The 19,174-nt window shown below is 35.4% G+C and overlaps 2 protein-coding genes across 2 annotated transcripts; one reads left to right on the forward strand and one right to left on the reverse strand.

The window, feature by feature from the left end:
- Window positions 1-221: 221 nt before the first annotated feature.
- Window positions 222-2,404, reverse strand: B0H65DRAFT_430474 (uncharacterized protein; the record flags this gene model as incomplete). The annotated part of the gene is made up of 6 exons (XM_062824883.1): window positions 222-1,477; window positions 1,536-1,823; window positions 1,886-1,966; window positions 2,024-2,065; window positions 2,176-2,232; window positions 2,275-2,404. The coding sequence occupies 6 exons, from the start codon at window positions 2,402-2,404 to the stop codon at window positions 222-224; spliced, it is 1,854 nt and encodes a 617-aa protein (XP_062679831.1).
- Window positions 2,405-3,256: 852 nt separating this feature from the next.
- B0H65DRAFT_274893 (uncharacterized protein) lies at window positions 3,257-4,379 on the forward strand. Its single transcript, XM_062822799.1, has 4 exons — window positions 3,257-3,523; window positions 3,586-3,699; window positions 3,763-3,882; window positions 3,941-4,379. Exons 1-4 carry the CDS (start codon window positions 3,343-3,345, stop codon window positions 4,204-4,206), a joined length of 681 nt encoding a protein of 226 aa, XP_062679832.1. The 5' UTR covers window positions 3,257-3,342; the 3' UTR covers window positions 4,207-4,379.
- The last annotated feature ends 14,795 nt before the right edge of the window (window positions 4,380-19,174 follow it).

Here is a 19,174-nt window from a genome sequence, read left to right on the forward strand (position 1 = left end):
TGCATTGGAGGACATTGCCTATCCAAAGCAGGGACTAGATCGCGCGTGGGGTAACTAAGTCGTGTGATCGCTTGTGACTCCTTTGAGGGTGGAATGATTCTCTTCAAAGTCATTGGGGCTGGCAAAACGTGAGTAGGGCAACATGAAGCCATGCACCATGCTTTTCGGAAGAGGCTTTCCGGCGATCGTGAAAAGCTGACGGGATGTCGTCTAGTGTACGATTAGTAGGCACGGTTGGTGCCACGACGGCCCTTGCTGGGGGCAGCAACGGTCGTCCAGCCGTCATCTTCCTCGGCGGCAGCGGGAGTAGCGGGAGCCTGCTCCGCGCCGGCAGCCGGGGCAGCCTGGGCGGGCTGGGCGGCAGGAGCACCACCGTTCGCACGAGGGCCGCGGCCAGAGTCGCTGCGAGGAGCGCGAGGAGCGCGATCAGCGGGGGCACGGTCGTTGCGGCGAGGTCCACCAGGAGCGGCACCAGCACGAGGTTCCCTAGGAGCAGAGCGCCAGTTACCGCTCTCGGTGGCTCTAGTCTTAGGAGCCTCGCGGGGCTCACGGGGCTCACGAGGCTCACGGGGCTCACGAGGCTCACGGGGCTCACGGGTCTTGACGGGGAGCTTCTGATCGGCAGCTACACCGTTGGCGGGAGCAGCACCGGGGGACTTGACCTCCTCCTCAGCGGCGGGGGCGGGAGCCTCAACGGGCTTCTCAGCCTCAGCCTTCGCGGCCGCGGCATCCGCTTCAGCCTTCTCAGCCTCGGCCTTAGCAGCGGCCTCCTTAGCGAGACGCTTCTCCTCCTTGGCCTTCTCGTCAGCCTCCTTCTTCTCCTTGAGGGCCTGAAGGCGCTTCTCCTCTATCTCGCGTTCGCGGGCGGCAGTATCGATGGGGCGAGCGGCACCGAAGGGGCTGGCCTTCGAGTCAGTCGAAGCGGTCGATCCGGCCTCGGGGGCTTCCGAAACGGTTCTCTTGGTGAGGTTCAGCTTAGGGCGACCGACAGGAAGGGCAGCCGAGGGCGCGGGAGAGTTGGGGACGCTTCCTTCACGAGACTCGGTAGCAGGGCGCATGCTGCTGCGCCATTGGTTGTCCTTCTCGGCGGCAGTAGGAGCGCGCTCGGGACGGTCGCCAAACTCGCGGCGGGGAGGACGGGAAGTATCTTGTTGACGACCCTCACCAGGGCCCCAAGCAGCGGGGGAAGCCCTCCTATCATTGCGGAAAGACTCGCCACGGGCCTCAAGGGGACGCGAGCGAGAGGAGTCCCTGATCTGCTCAGTGGACTCCGCGGGGGGGAGGGGACCACGCCTTTCCCAGTTGCCGAAATCGCGAACCTTGCCATCGTCGGCAGGGGCAAACTCTCTGGGGGCCCTGCGCTCGCCAAAGTCACGTTGGGGACGGTCACGTCCGGGCAAGTCAGGAAGGGGTCCTCTGCGCTCCCAGGTAGGGAGGTCACGGCTCGACTCGCCCCTGTCGCTGTAGCCCTGCTTGGCTGCGAGGTTGTCAATACCACGATCAGACATAACGGATTCATATAAGGGAACACATACGGGGATCGGCAATCTTGATGCGGATGCTGCGACCGTCAAAGGTCTCTCCATCACGGGTCAAGGCAGTCTTGAGACCCTCGACATCCTTGAACTCGGCATAGGCGAAACCCTTGGGGCGCTGAGTCTCGCGATCCTCAATGATGCGGACGTTCACGACATCGCAGCCCTCAAAGAACTCGGTAACGGTCTCGGCGGTCGCATTGTAAGAAAGGTTGCCGAGATGGGCGGTGAAAGGGGGCCTGGTAGGAAGCTGGGCCGGGCTGATGTTGTCGCGGATGGAGGAATAACCTGTCATAAACTCTAAGGTCAACACAGGGTCAAGCCGACTAGTTGTTGGGAGGTTGACGAACCACGGTCAGCATAGGAAGAGCCACCACCATAGGTGGAAGGGCCGCGACGCTCAGAGGGAGGGAGAGGCTGGGTGCCGGAGGCTAGACGGTATGTTAGCGAAACAATATCAAAAAACGACGGAGAAGGCGTTGCTTTACCATAGGTGTCCTCGACCTCATCAGCCCACGAGCCGCCGAAAGCTGTACGATATGTCAGTCATGTATCTCATCAAGCGACAGGAACGGGGTTGACATGACCACCCTGCTAGGCGGGTCGGTGCCTTGGCGTAGAGGGGGAGGGGTGAACTCACAGGGTTCGTTCAAAAATTCGCCCAGAGAAAGCTTCTGGACTTCCTTCTTCTTGGGAGCTGTTGCAAACCCGAATTAGCATGTGACGCCAGCGAGAAGACGGTAGGACGGTAGCGTCACGGAGGGGCGCGAGGTATGGTAGGTTGGGTTTGGAGAGTTGTCGACGGAGTCATGGGGACAGTGACGGTGACGGTGATGATGATGTCGTCGACGGTGGTGGTGCTCACCCATGATTGCGGTTTTTTGAAAGGCCTACGTGCGACAGACGATGGTCGCAAGCGTAGACGAGGGGGTGGTTTGCCGGAGAGGAGTAGTCTAGCCGGCGAGTTGATGGTAATGGCCTCGAAGTGATCCGAGAGCGATGGAGGAGTGTCGAGTACCGTTGAGAGGACGCAGCTGGTGGTACCGACAAAGTGGAAGGGAAGGGCGAATGGTAGACGAGGATGGGGGGGTCGCCGTTGGTTCCGTCGTGATTTCCCAAGTGGATTCAGGATTCGGCGTTGCGGGCAGGACGACAAAAAATTCGTCTTTTGATAGCAGGTGGAATCCAGTGGAGGGTTAACATTTTTTTGCTCGGCCCGCATTGAGTGGGCAGGTGGGCTGCGTGGGCAGCTGGTGGGTGAATGTGGGAAAGTGCGTAAGGGTGGGCGGTGCTATGGCTGCGCTAGTCCTCATATGGCTTAGCGCAGTTCTACTTACGCACCTCCACCTTCTCGACTTTCTCCGTTCGAGACCTTGAAAAGTTGCGCGCTAGCAGAGGGTTCAGTGGGTGTTCTTGCGCGCAGAGAGCCCTGGTGCCGCTTTCGCACCCCTCTCTGCGGGCCGTCATTCTGGGCTCCCCGCTATCGCTGCCCTGTGCCCTGTGCCTTCCACTTGTTACCTGTACTCCCCCTCATGTCCCTTCTCCAAAGTCACATCTCCAACTCCCGTCCCGCATTTGTACCTAGTTGAGACTTCATGGCTGGGTTTCAGTAACGACACAATCGAGGGAACATAACCCAAGCATACACAATACTGCCGTACCAGATGCGCCCTGGGTGAAGCCCAAGTCTTTGTTTGGGTAGTTCACGCATCTGATAGGCTTGAAAGCCATCATCCGAGGTTCACAGGACTCGGCACATCAGACTAAAAGAGAACCAGACTCGAGGAAGTCCTGTCCCCTGACTGAAATGAAGAGAGTTGAGGTTCTTGTCCCCAACAAGGTGCTGGGTGACAATGTAAACAGTGTACAGATGCCGACTCTTTCAGATAATGCGCCCGAAGAACAGATGGGCGATCAGGCTCCTTCCTTCTATAACACACGGCCGGATCCAGTCCTTGGCCCTGCATTGAAACTTGGAGCCGGTGTGGGTGAGTTGAACCCAAAGCTACTTGACTTCTTTACAGCCGATGGACTGACACTGCGTGTTTAGGAACTCTGGGTCTCCTTACCGGAGCTGCAGCCGGCATTATTCGTTCAGCGCCCCCTGGATTGTATGCAGCTACAACTGGTATTCAGTGGTTTGTCCTGAGTTCCAGTTTCTGGGGTGCGTATTCCTATACCTCTGCATATTCAATGTCGTGTGTGCTATAGCACTGACATTCTCCAGGTTCTCGTCAGTTTGCCCTTAATTCTCTGGCAAAAGGCACCGATACTTCCCCTTCAAGGGACAATCTCATAGCAACTAGCTCCGCTGGTGCATTTTCGGGGGCAACGGCGGGCTTACTTCGTAAGTTGGAGAGCAGGAGTCTTGCGAGGTGCGGCAACGTAGCTAATACATGTGGCAGGCGGATCGAAAAACATCATACCGGGTGCCGTCGTCTTTTCATTGCTCGGCCTGGGTGGCGCGGCTCTTCAAAACAAACTCAAATCGAGGGAGAAGTCAGAGAGCTGGTTTCAGAAAGTTATTGACGGGAAATGGAGTCCCATCACTCGCATTACCAACGAGGATTGGGAGAGGATACTTGAGGAGAAGCTGCTGCGAGTTGAGACAGAAATAGCCGTCTTGGATGACTCGATCGAAGAACTGCGCAAGAACGAAAAGCAGACCTAATTGCCATGGTGCGCTTTGTACCATTTAGGATGGTTCTAGAAGCAACAGTTCTGATGGTTCGTATGTAGCCATGGCCAACATTAGCCAAACTGATTCAACGGCATCCTATTCGGAAATACAAATTTCTCACGAGCACTTGGAGAGAATCCTGAATGTTTATCCAGTGTTTATGTGGCCCAAGCGTTCAAGGGAAGTTCTTAGCATTTGTGGAGATTCATAACCTTTGGCAACATAGTGCCAGGACTCTGGGGATGGACTCCCAAGATACCTCAGTATGATTGACAACATGGCACATACGTGTCCGCGATATATAGTAGGCAGGGCGATGTTGAAGTGAGAAATAAAGCTTAGAAATCCTAGGCGTACGTGCAGTACGTTGACGAATGGACGGGTCAGCAACACTTAAAAGCTGGCGGGAGTGAGCGGGAAGCAAGCGAGGTGTAATTATTTGGTGGATCAAGTTCTAATAAATGAGCGAACCCGTCGGCAAATGGATGGAGTTTCGCTCGGGCAGAAAACCCGGAAGCCCCGGTCTTTGGACGACCTTTCCAAAAGACGAGTTTTCACGCAACGTTGACCGAGCAGCAACGGGTGTTGCACTAGAGTGAAGTAAGGAAACAACTTGACAATCCGGGAGTGCTCCAGTGACTTTGATATCGGTCTGGTTAAGCTTTTTAGTAGTGAGCCAAGCTCGTTGGTGGGGACGATCCTGAGGAAAAGGGGTACATGGGATGTCGTCGTGTCGGGTGAGGCTGGTGGCTTGCTCGAAATGGAATTGGGGCGTGTTTAGTTCAAACAGCGAGTGGAAAGAGCGAGTAGAGTTGGGTACAAAGCTAAAATATGTAGTAAATTTGTAGTCTTTAACCGGGATATTGTACTATGATTCCTTTTCTTCTTTCTTTCTACACTGACAGGGGTCCGTTTCTACTCTACAATTGAAGGGTAGAAACGAATCCTTGTCAATTGGAATTGGCATAGCCTAATTAGGAAGGAGAATGTAGGAATATGTAGGATTTTGCTTATTCAAAGGTTGTGCAGGAAATCGATACCTGCTAAGTTCGACGTGCAGCCAAATTCACGGACGAAACTCGGACTACACCAGCATTTCCCACCAGTTGGTAAATATAGGGATTATTTATATAGCGAAAGCTATCAGATTATCAGGGCATATATTGATAGCCAGACTTCTAATCCAATATATGCCTCCCTATCTATATAACCTTATATACTGCATATATAGTGTAGGAATCCCCTTATAACTATAGCTCAATAACTAGGTTGTTTGACAATATTATTACATAAGAACTAGCCTCTTAGAATCTCTAGTTCTTATACTTAAACTCTAGCACCCTCGAAGAGGATTAGGATAAAAATTATTAGAATAAATTATTTCTTACTATATATTTTTTAACCTACTTTATATACTTTCTAATAATTAACAATCTAAATATCAAATCGTTACGCTACGAAATACTATTTAGAAGTACTTATACCTAATACTTCTTTATTTCTTATTATTACCTTTATTAAATTTATTACTATAATTTTCTCTAAGGATACAACTAATACTATCGAAACGAATAAAACCTCTCGTCCCTACTTTAATACCCTAAGTAAGTATAAGGATTAGGAGAATAAGCTATTTAGTCTCGTTAAAAATTATTAATTCACTAATTACCTTCTAGGTAAAGAATTAGCCCCGGTTTTTAATACCTTATACTTTTTCGATTTTTACCTACTATTAGCCGCCGCCTCGGGCCGCATAATTAAAACTTAGGCAAGCTTCGTAAGGCTATAAAATAATACCCTCGAATATAGTAAATCTATATGTATAAATTAATTTACTCTAATATAATATATTCTAATACTGCCTACGCTGTTATAGCCTACTGGATTAATAATATTAGCCCTAATTATAAAAGTAGTAACTACTTCCTCTTCAATAGTAATTCTATTGATTTTAATTTATTCTAATTTAATATCAACTATTCTAATTAGCCAAACCTAAAGTATAATAAATTAGCCGTTATCTTTTTTAAATACGGTCGAAACTACTAATAAATTTATTGCAGATCAGGAAAAGAACCTTACCATTCTATTAACCGACTTTTCATCGATTAGCAAACGTATATTTAATTCTAATTAATCTACTAGTAACCTTTAGTATAAGATTATTAACGACTTTAAATTATATAATAATCGTATTAGGATATAAATATAAAAGACTATTTATATTAAATATAAGGCTAATACTTTTGAAAAATCGGGTATAACCTTAAAATAATTAATTATATTTAAAAGAATTTATAATTACTATCCTATTAATACTTAAATTAACGTTCGCTATTAATATTATAAATATTTTAAACTTCTTCCAAAAAAACCTAAGGGTAAAATAAACAAATAAATTAATAATTAGGATAGGATTATAACCCTCGTCAAACATTATACAATTCCAAAAACTATTTAAATTAATATTTAATTTAACGACCTTCTTAAATATTTAAAAATAATTTGTCCCCTTTAAATAGCCGGTATTAGCCAGCACTTTTTTATAAATATTAAGGAGAATATGTTAAATTTTCGAAACGTATTTAGCGACTTCCGCTATAAAAGTATCCTTAAGAAAATTCTAACCGTATTAATAAGTAAAGCTTATAATATTAAAAGGGGAGGCTTCGGAGTAGGACCTATATTAAATAAAAGTAATATTGAAGACGGGGACGCTTATTAAAATAAATTATATTATAATAAGAAGAAGCGAATTAAATTAATAAAATCCTTAGAAAAGACCCCTCCTCATTATAAAATATATAAATAAAGTATCTATTCTCTTAAAAAATATTAGGATATCTTCCTATATTTAATTAAAATTAATTAGAGAGGAGGATAGTAAATTTAAAAGGTTATTAAAAAGAACCTTTATAAAAACGATAAATTATATAGAGAGATCGACGTTTATTGTAAGTACTTAATTAAATAATATAGTATTCCTCTTTGTAGTAAAGATTTTAAGAAAAATAATAATTCTAACCGTAATAAAGACTATTAGAGCGATTAGGAAAACGACAATAGCCTAAATTAATTTACTAATAAGGATATTTATTAAATTATTTTTAACGTTAATTAGGTAACCTTTTAAAAAGGGGAAAGCGAAGACGCAATTTACTTACTTAAAAATTACATAATATTCAATTTTGGAAGTTTGTTATATATATTTAACGAAATTATTTATTTTATTTTATTTCGGTGCGCCCCGTATAGTGAAGTTTTATAGGTTAGAGATTCCACTATTCTTATTTAAGGATATAATACCATTAATATTACTATTTAAGGAAAGAAAGGATTTAAGAGGTTAAGATTGAAAGATATAGCGTTTATCCTTAATTTTGTAATTAATTTGGTATTTCTTTAATTATTAAGAAAGTAAAGTTATTACTAGGATTATAAATTACTTAGTAACTATGTCTACTCTTTAAATAATATATTCTTTTATAAATCATTTCTATAATAGAATTAAATTATTTTCGAAAACCTTCCTCCTACTAAAATTAAAGCTAATTTCTTTACGAGATAAAACCAATTCAATTCCTATACCAGCCGTAAATATTATAAGAAGAACAGTCTTCTATAGTACTATCGGTTTAAATATTACAATCTTTAAATCCTTAATTACTTTTATAACATCGAAAGAATATATTTTAAAAGCCCTTCTACTATTTAATATAATACGTATAATATTACGAAAATTAAATGCCAAATTAAATAAAACTAACGCGATTGAAGTAATAAATTAAACGAAAGGTTAATTATCAATTTCCTCGATTATAATTCTAATAAAAAGAAGTATATTAGCGTAATATTAATTATTTATCGAGATACCAACTACATTTAGGATTACTATTTTTAAAATAAAATAATTCTATCGATCTTCGTTTACTTTAAAGGTTTATTTATTAACTTCGAGAATTAATATATTATTAAACTACGATATATTAAATACAATAACGAGATTATTAAAATATAAATTATTAAAAATTTCTTCGCTATTAGAAAAATTGAAATTGAAATATATATTCTTAATACTCAAATTCAAAATAGCGGGGCAAAACGCTTAAGGGGTATTATTAAAGAAAAGGGGAGAATTATAACTATTAGTACCTAAATACTAAAAAATTTATAAATAGAAATTACTTCAATAGTTATTTATTTAATAAATTACTTACCCCGCTACCTCTATAATTAGAAATCCTTATACAAATAATTTTATACTTTAATTATTTATTAATATAAATTTACTACCCCTCGAAACCTAAACCTCTTATACCTTCGAATTTATAATTATAAAACTTATATTATAATTATAATTACGTAGCTAAAGTAAGAAAGGCGAAAGAAATATAACCTAAAAATATAAATGAGTTATTTTATCGGTTATTTATTTTTATTTATCTACCGGATTTAAAATCTTTATAATAACCGTATTATTAATATTCGAAATGTAATTTTCAATAAAAATATTACCTTTACTAAAAACGTTTTTAAAAAAAAAAGCTAACTTTAAAGTTACATCTAACGAACTCGCTAACTTACTTAATAAAATAGATTAACTATATAAAATTTACAATTACTTCGGGAGCCGAATCGATTTCGAAGGCGCTTATATAACCGAACTTCCTAATAATCTACTATTATTAAATTTAATAGAAAGTAATAAAAAATTAGAAGGAGTTCCTAAACATTATAATTTATTAAAAATATCCCTTAATTACATTCTTAATCATTACCTAACTCCTCCGGATTTATTACTGCCGTCTTCCTTTTTTACTAGTCTTTTTTAAAATTCTTATTTCAAAGAAAATATTATTATAAATAAATTTACTCTATAGAAGGCCGCCTTTAACGCTAAAAAACTTTATTAACTAATAGCTCTCTACCGAGGGTAAATAATTATTAAAGCCTAATTTAACCGTTTAATTAAGGATAATAAATTTAATAGTATGTATTGTTATAACCTTCCAAAATTTATTTACATACTATAAAGACCTCGATAACTACCTCTTTCGAGCCTAATTTCTAGCGGTTAAGTAAAAATATTTTAATAGTTATAGAGAGATAAAAATTTAGGTAGAAATCGACGCCGATAAACCTAAAACTCAAAGAAAATAAATATTTAATTATATATAGGTTTACGTATATAGATTTTATAAGAATAGTAAATTCAATAAAAATAAAGCGAAACTCGTAATTAGAAGGGATTAATAGTAAAAGATAGGGTAAAAAATTTATAGTTCAACCTTCACTAGAAGATTATTTCGAACTATTATTATTATTACTATTCAGTTTAACTTCGAACTAATTTAATATAATACTATTAATACCTTTATTAATACTAATTTCAATAAGGAAATATTTATAAAAATACCGCTAAGGTATTAACAGAAGGGTAAAATATTAAGAATTTACAAAGTATTCTATAACCTATGCTAATTACTGTTACTATAATAACGCGAATTTATTAATACTTTTATTAATAATAATTTTAAGCCTATACCCGAAGAGTATTATATTCTTATTAAAAACGGGATCTTTGTCTTCTATTACGTAGATAATATTATCTTCGCCTACCCCAAGCGATGAGAGATAGAAGTTTAGCAATATATGAGAGATTTGAAACGGCGATATTATTTTACTAGAAGTAATAAATTGTAATAATTCTTCGGTATCGAAATTATTAGAGACTAGAAGGCTAGAAAAATATAATTATCCTAACGATTTTATTTCGAGAAGATTTAGAATTTTACTAATAATAAACGTATAATTTTCGTCCTTATAGTTAGTTAAGAATTAATACTATATAAAGATAAAGCATTAGGGAAATTAATTTGTCGATATTAAATTAAAGTCGGTTTAATACTATACGCCGCAGTTATTACTAAATTAAATGTTACATTTATAATAAACTGACTAGTTCGATATAGTTATAACCCCAATTTAAATTATTATAAGGCAGCGAATAAGGTATTATATTATTTTTACTATATTAGCGAACTAGCTTTAGCCTTTAGGGGTAATAACGTTCTCGAAGTTATTTTAAATACTTCTTTTACTAATAACCTTCTTAATCGAAAGAACTCTTAAGGATTTACTATTAAGTTCTTTGGTAGTCTTATATACTAGGGAGCAACTAAATAAGCAATAGTTATAATATTAATAATAAAAGTAGAACTATTAGCACTTAGAAATGTAGCTAAAGAGGCGATATTTACGACAAAGCTAATTAAACAATTAGTTTATTTTATCGATCCGATTCTTACTATTTAGTATAATAATTAGTAAACGATTCGCTTCGTAATTGCTGAGAATAGCAAACTAAATACCAAGCTCCGTTATATCAATATCTACCGTTGTTAATTACGATAGGAAGTATAGGAAGGATATATTAAGGTTAAATATTATAAAACGATAAAGATGCCAGCAAATGGATTAACTAAAGTATTAACCGCTAATAAATATAAAGATTTTAGAAAATTGTTATGTATAGAGTCTATTAGAGATGTCAATATAGATAAAAAGGAAAGGAAATACGTAGATTTAGATATAATTAAAGATTAAACTAGGAATGGCTTTATATAATTAGTAATTTCATTTAGCTTTGCTTTAATACCTTTAGTTGAGGGTATCATAGGGCTAAGGCCCGGGCTATAGCGCTCTAGTTATTGACTAGAGCTATTATAAGGCGCCGTAGCTATATTTATATAGCCCCTATTAAAACCTCGTATCTTCGGTAGAGCCGCCTCTTAAATGGAATTTTCCTTCTTTATAGAACCTTAATTAAGCTATATGACTAGTACTTGTATTAACCGTACTATCTTCATTATATTAAGTTCTATTATAATAAACCCAATAGAATAGGATAAATAACCGCTATAATAATAATAATAAAGCTTACCTAATTAAATAGCCGTAGTTAGAATTCCTATAGAACTTTCCGCTGCTATAGCCGCCGCAGCTATAGAATAAGAAGAAGCTACGAGGAGAAAAGCCATACATTTCGTATAAAAGAAGGAAAATTTCATCAAGACGCTATTTACTAGTAACGTATTCGCTCAAATAGTAAAAATAGCGCTTAATATACAATTTACTATTTAAAATTAATAGAACCCCTTTAATATTAATATAATTATTATAATAATTACTATTACCCTAAGCGTTACAATCGGTACTATATAAGAAGCCGTTTCCTATTATAATTTAAACGTAAGAATATCCGTTAGCCGAAATAAGATAGAACCCCTTCTATATTTAATTTTTATATTACCCGATTACGCCTTATATATAAAGAAAAGAGGTTGGCGGGAACTATTATTAGTAATAAATTAAATTAATTAATATTATTAGACACCTTCCCGGCTGATAAAATAGTTAAAGTAGAAGCTTTTTAGCGCTATAGTAGTATTAACGGTACTTATAAACTTAAGGATTTTTTTAACTACCTCGAACTAATTTTCGGTAATAAAAACGAAAACAAATTAATCCTAACCTACTTATATACTATATAATAGAGAGAGAACTAATCTTTATCGGATTAATTGCTTATATTCGAAGAGAATTTTTCAAAAATTAAAAGTTTTTATTTAGGAAAATAAATCTAAACTAACCTAGTTAGAAATTTCTATATTTAATATTCTCTATAACTAATTAATTATAATCGATATACCCGAAATTTACGACTTTTATATTGAGTAGTTAAAAGATATTACGCAAAAGTTTAAAATTAACAAAATTTTCCGTAATATTAGGGGTAATAGTAAAGGATACGGTAATTGTCGCTAGAACTCCCTTTCTTAGCGCGACCTTACCCTTACCTTTAAATACCCTAAAAATATAAATAGTAATATTACAATGGGCTATATTAAAATAAAGGGCAATTTTAGTAATAAGGACGCTAAATATATTAAATAAGTTTTCTAGAATAAAAAAGATAAATACTATATTTTAAATTTCTATTTCCGTTATGGAGTTAATAAGTATATAGTTGGTAATTATATATATTAACCTGTATAACGTCCTCCTATTAATATTAAATCTACTACAATTAAATTTAAGGTTGAATTTATGTTGGAAAATAATAATAAATATTTTTCTTTTAAAGAATTGGAAAAAAAGTAATTCCCTTGCAAAACCGAATAAAAGAGTACTTTAAAATGCTAAGTAAAGAAGTAGGAATTGAGAGCTTCCTAGGACTTATAGAAATAAATGTTATTAAAATACCTATCGTTATTAATAATAAAAATTATTTCTATACCTTCGTCGATAAAAGTTGCTAATACTATACTATAAGTAGTAAAAATATTATTGAAAAATTGAAAATTCCCGTTATACCTATACTTAAAAAATAAGTACGAAGAGCCTTAGTAGAAATAGAAGGGGCGTAAATTAATAGGATTATTTATTTTAGGGTAAATATTTATAAATATAAATTTATTATTTATATTTACGTAGTTCTTAAGCTAGAATTCCCTATTATTTTTGGGGAAATTATAATTAACTACTATAAAAGCCTACTTTATTCCTTATAAATATGAATTTTATAGCCGGTTATTAAATCCTATACTTAGGATATTCCCTAAAGAATTTTTCCCTAAAGGCTAAGGAATTTCAAGAAGTAGTATATTATTTAATAACTATATTCGTAACTATAATAAATAAGATTAGGAAGAAGAGCGGCTAGTAAGCTACGGAATTAACGATATTCGTAGTAAGTTTGCGAAATATTAAAAAGGCTTTCAAGCTTAAGGTCGGTATAATAAATAAAGAATTACGAAAAATAATTCTTATAGAAATATACAATTACTTATCCGTTTAGAAATAAGAGGAGGTTAATAAGGTTAATCCTAACCGCTTAGGTATTGATTATAAAATCGAACTTAAGAAAGATAAAAACGGTAAGGAGCCGCCTCTCCCTTATAATTACCTTTATAATATATTACGAAAAAAGTTCTTAGTATTGAAGAAAACCTTTAGAAATTTTTTCGATAAGGGTTTTATTTATACTAATAATTTAATTACTATTACGCTAATTATCTTTATTAGGAAGCCGGAAGGAAGTCTTCGGTTCTACTACGACTATAGAATTCTTGATACTATTATTAGAATAGACTGGTACCTATTACCCTTAATTAAAAAAATATTCAAAGTTATTACTAAAGTAAAATAGTTTACTAAAATAGATATCGTATAAGCTTTCTGTAAAATCCGTATAGCCGAAGGAGAAGAAGGGAAGACGGTATTTCGAATTCGATATAGGTTATTTATGTAGTTAATTATATTTTTCGGATTATTAGGAATACCGGTGATATTTTAATAGTATATTAATAATATTCTAGGGAAATATTTCGATAACTTTACTTCAATATATATAGACGATATGCTAATTTTTTTATTAAATTCTAAAGTAAATTATTTAGCTAAAGTATACAAAATTATTAAATGTATAATTATCATTAAGTTCTACTTAGACCTTAAGAAATACGAATTCGCAATAAAGAATATTAAATATTTAAATTTTATTATTATTGTAGGTATTAGTATTTAAATAGACCCGGAGAAGATTAGAGCGATTATTGAATAGGAAGTACTTACGTTTTAAAAAGGGGTATAAAGTTTCTTTAGGTTTACTAATTATTACCGAATATTCGTTAAAAACTTCTTTTTAGTTGTAAGACTACTAATAACCCTTACGGGCAAGGGGGTCCCCTTTGAATAGACCGAATAGTACGATGTAGCTTTTAAGAAATTAAAATAATTATTTACTAAAATCATCATTTTTACCTAGTAGGATCCCAATTTACCTACTTTCTTAGAAGTAAATTATAGTAGGTATAATCTCGGTAGTATCCTTACTCAAAAAGGATAGGTAGAAAATAGCGGTTATTTATTACTCTTAGAAATTTACCCCCGTTGAACGCAATTACCCTATTTATAATAAAGAGATATTCGCAATTATTAAATATATAAAGGAGTGGTCTACGGAATTTAAGAAGTATAAGAAATTTATTATCGTTACTAATTACTATAATTTTAAATACTTGATAGAGAGGTAGAAGCTCTTTAAATAATAGGCGCGATAAGTTAAGTTTCTCTTACGGTTCAATTTTAAAATCCTCTACTACCTAGGGAAGTTTATTGTAATTCTTAATACTCTATCCCGTCGGGACTAGAACCGTCCTAACGAAGAAGACGTAGAAGCTAAGGAAATATAATTAATTCCTTAATCCGCTCTTAAAAACTAGTTTGGTATAATCGCTTCCTCTATTATAGCGGAGGAAGACGTAAAGGTATTTAAAAATTTAAATTTGCAATAGCTTTTCGAGAAAGTCTCCTAAAAAGATGAGGTCTACTAAATTGTCCGCTAAGCTATTATTAATAAAGATAGGACCTTCCTAGCTTCTACGTAGGGTTTAAAAGTTTAATTCGGTAAATATACTATTAACGGGCTTAGTAAATTATATTATAGAGGCCGTATTTAGATTTTAAAAGCTTCTACTATTATTAAAGTTATAACCCTATATATATTCCTAAAAGACGTTAAAAAAATATTCTCCGTACTCGTATTATTTAAAAAAATATATAATTCGAAGGCTCTTAGGCACCTCGGAAGAGAAAGTACTATTCATATTGTAAATAGAGATTTCTATTAAATATTAATAAGTACTTATATCCGTTGGTTCTTAGCCAATTACAATATTTGTAGTAAGGTAAAATATTAAAAAAATTAGAAAAGAAGGTTATTAAAGCCTCTTCCTATCCTAAATTAATTCTTTAGAGACATTTAAATAGACTTTATTATTAATCTCGCCCTTATAAGAAGCTACATTAACTTCCTTATTATTAAAAATAAATTTAGTAAATCAATAATTCTAAAGCTAATACCCTCTATAGAAGTAAAAGTAATAGCGGAAACTTTCTTTAAATGCTTCGTACAATATTATAAGTAGCCGCAATTTACTGTTAATAATAGGGGTATTAATTAGACTAGCTGATTTTAGAACTATTTTTATAATTTACTAGGTATCGATTAATTCTTAAGCACCGCTTTTTACCCCTAAACCAACGGTAGCTTCGAAAGAATAAACTAGGAAGTATAAACCTTCTTAAGATTTTTTGTTAATTATACCTAAAACGATTAGGATTATTAATACCTAATAATATAATTAATAATTAATAATTAAATTAATACCTCTATTAATATATTTCTATTCTTTACTACTTATAATTATTATCTGCAATCCCTAGTAGCCTTAGTAATTCCCCTAGTAAAAGTAAATTTGAAGAACCTGCAAGCAAAAACTAAGGATTATGTCGTAATATTATAATAAATTACAGATATACATTAAGCAACTATCGTAGTTTCTATATAAGAATAAGAACGTTTCGCTAACTGTAAGAAGCAATTGTCATAGGGCTAGAGCCCAAGGGTTAAACTTAGCTAATGCCAAGCCGTATCCTACATTATCGATAAGGAGCCTACCTTATTGATAGGGAGCCTGCCTTATCGATAGAGATACGAGCCTTCTAATTGGCCAGACCCGCATAACTACCTAGCCCGTACGCTCCAAGCGACCTATATAAAACCTTCTCTTAACTACACCCTTCTAATATAATCCTTTCTTTTCCTCTTTATTAAATATAGTATTTCAACCTTACACGGCTACTCGCTGTGCCTTACTCTTGCAGACCCGTTATATTATATTTAACCTTCTTTTTCAATACTCCGTTGCATTTACTATTCTCTCGCAAACACGCCCAAAGAGTCTCCCTCTCCATACTACTCTTATCTCCCTTAGCAATAGCACCCCTTCTTCTACGTCTCTTATATCGCCTCCTTTTTACTGGTACACTAGAAGAGTCTTTACTACTCTTATAATCCCTAGCGATACTCTTCTCGCTCGATCTACCCCGTTCGTTTACAATCTACCCTAATTTCAACCGCTACTACCCGGACTCCCATCCCTTTCAATAACAGCACTACTCCAAGATTTTGAACGTTCAAACCTCTACGTAAATAGACTCACCTTTTATAATATAAACTCATCACCTACCTTTTGCCCACTATTAAATACTTTAATAGTAATATTTTTCTTTTAGCTTCTACCTCTACTAGGTATACCCGGTTAAAGACGCTTAAAATACCGAATTAGCGTCGTTAGGAAAGCTCTAAATTCTATTCAAATAAAGAAATAGAGCAAGAAAGAGGGTAATAGTAGTAGTAATTCTAATTTAGGGAGTAATCTTAATTGCATAAAATAAAATTAATCTATTTCGACCCGGTAGGGACTCAAACGGTTACGATAGCAATAATTTACAAAAAGAGGTCTTATTAAACAATAATTTTATTAAAAGTATTAACCTCGATAGAGACGCCCTAATAAAACTACAGTAGAGGGAGGTCTATAAATCTGTAAAGGAAGGACCTCTATAATTATTTAAATATAGTACCTATTAATCAAGAGTTAATTAATCTTATTCTACCCCTCTACGCATATCTTTAGGAGAATTTATTATAATATACAACCGTAGAAAGGCGGTAAATATTATATTTTATAGGTATAAGGATTACTAAACTATTTTTATAGCGGTAAAAATAAAGTTCTTACTAGTAGGAGAAGCAAAACAATACGAAGTATTAGGTGATAGCCTTATTTTAACTATCTCCGGCACTAATTACTAATATATTATAGCAAAAGAGAAATCCCTAATAGGCAAGGTCTAAAAATATCCCTTAATTTAGTCTTAGTTCCCATATACTAAAAACAATTCCGTAAAGGTAAGTATCTAATAGGGCACCGCCGACTCGGGTAGTAAGCAAGTAATCGTATAACGTTTATTTAGGGGCTTAAATAGAAATATTCGTTTTAATATTATTAATTTCTTCCCCATTTAAATAGGCATTTAATTAAGAGCAGTTATTAATAAATTTCGTTACCTTTGTATAATTAGCTGTACTTAATGCTTTATACAGTGGACCGCCTTTTTTAAGGGGGAGTAGGGGGGTAATATTATGGGGCTAGAGCCCAGGGGTTAAACTTGGCTAATACCAAGCCGTATTCTATATTATCAATAGGGAGCCTACTTTATCGATAGGAATGCGAGCCTTCAAATTTCTAGACCCGTATGACTGCCTGGCCCGTACGCTCCAAGCGACCTATACAAAACCTTCTCTTAACTGTACCCTTCTGGTGCAATCCTTCCTTTTCCTCTTTATTAAATATAGCATTTCAACCTTACACAACTGCTCGCTGTGCCTTACTCTTGCAGACCCATTACATAATTAATTAAGGTCTTTAAAGTAAGGGATAAAGTTTGGCTAAATTTTAAGAATTTTACTATAGTACGCCCTAAGAAAAAGTTCGATTGGGTTTATACGAAGTATATAGTATTTAAATTTCTTAGCCCTTTTGTAATAGAATTCTCTAACCTCTCTTTAAGGGTCTTTAATAAATTTTATATAGATTTATTTAGGAAGGCTCGCGATAACCCTCTACCAGACTAAATTACTACCGACTCTTAACTATTAACTATTATAGTAAATAGAGAAAAAGAGTACTTCGTAAATAAAATCCTTTACTATACGACTAAAAAAAGTCGTAGAATAATTTTAATTAATTAAATTAGTTGGGTATAATAGTTTTGGGAATTATTAGAAGAGTTCGCCAATACGGCAGCTTTAAACCGTTTCAAAGCGAAATATAGCCTAACCGATATCAATAATAGATTAATCGAATATTTTAATATAGAATATATAAAGTAATAGAAACGGTAGTAAAGGAAGAAAAAAGGAGGGTAGCAAATATCGATTCTAAATTTCTTTAATTTTTCTTCAGCATTTTATGCTTCTAATTATTCTTAATCTCTATAGCCTCTAATCGCTTTTTAAATAATTCGAAGCGAACTATTAGTTCTATTATAATAAGTTTTCTAAAAAGGAGGGCGGGGGTCGGTGAAGCGGCCGGGGTAATAGGAGCGGTAAGGGTCGGGGGAACGGTAATAGCGTTGCCGGGGACCGAAAGGAAGTAGCTATATTCTTATTTAGAAATTTTAATTAACCGAAATTTATTTTTATTAAAGTAAATAAAAAAAAAGAAATTTACGAAAAAATAGCGCTATCTTTATATAATTCGGCGGCGTAGCGTTAAATAATTATAATTTTATAAATATACCCGAAAGCTTTTATCTTCTCTTTATTAAAAGTCGCCGGTTCTTAAATTATAGTAAACTTTTAGGTTAAGGACGAAGCCCAGTCGTACCGTTTATTATTATTATAGTAAATTATATACGCTTAATTTCTGGGCTTAGTATAGTATTCGTACGGGACGTTCAAATACGAAATGTATGGAACTTTAAAGAAGTTACAATCTACTTAAAAAATAAATAAAATTAATAATAATTTTTTAAAATAGAAATAATAAGGAAGATTTACTAATAAGTATTCAAATTTAATAAATTTAAACTTCTTAAGGGTAGCGACGGGGTTTTTAATATACCTGTAACGGATGGCAGCCTCTTAGGAGGGGGATTAGGAGCTACGTAATAACGGTAAAGACGAAGCCTCGCTCTCAAACGGCTCAAATGGAAATAGGAATAATTCGGACGAAATTAAATAAAGTTTTTACTTTAATTAGGAAGGGTAGGCGAGGAATTAGTTAGGGGATAGTAATATTTATTTTAAGAGTTTAAGTAACAATTAGAGAAAAAAAAGGAAAGGAGAGAAAAAGGGAAAAGAAGTTGGAGGAGGGGTTTTTATATATAATTCTAAAAGTACGTATATACGTATACTATTGCCTACTGCCTATTACCTTCGTCGGTCGAAATAAAAAGAACGAACGCGTAGAGGGGTAGGAGGAGGGAGGAGGGAGGTAATATTATAGGGCTAAGGTCCGGGCTATAACACTCTAATTATCGACTA

This window comes from Neurospora tetraspora, assembly GCF_033439725.1.
Source record: "Neurospora tetraspora strain CBS 560.94 chromosome Unknown B0H65scaffold_6, whole genome shotgun sequence".
In the NCBI taxonomy this organism is placed as follows: Eukaryota; Fungi; Ascomycota; class Sordariomycetes; order Sordariales; family Sordariaceae; genus Neurospora; species Neurospora tetraspora.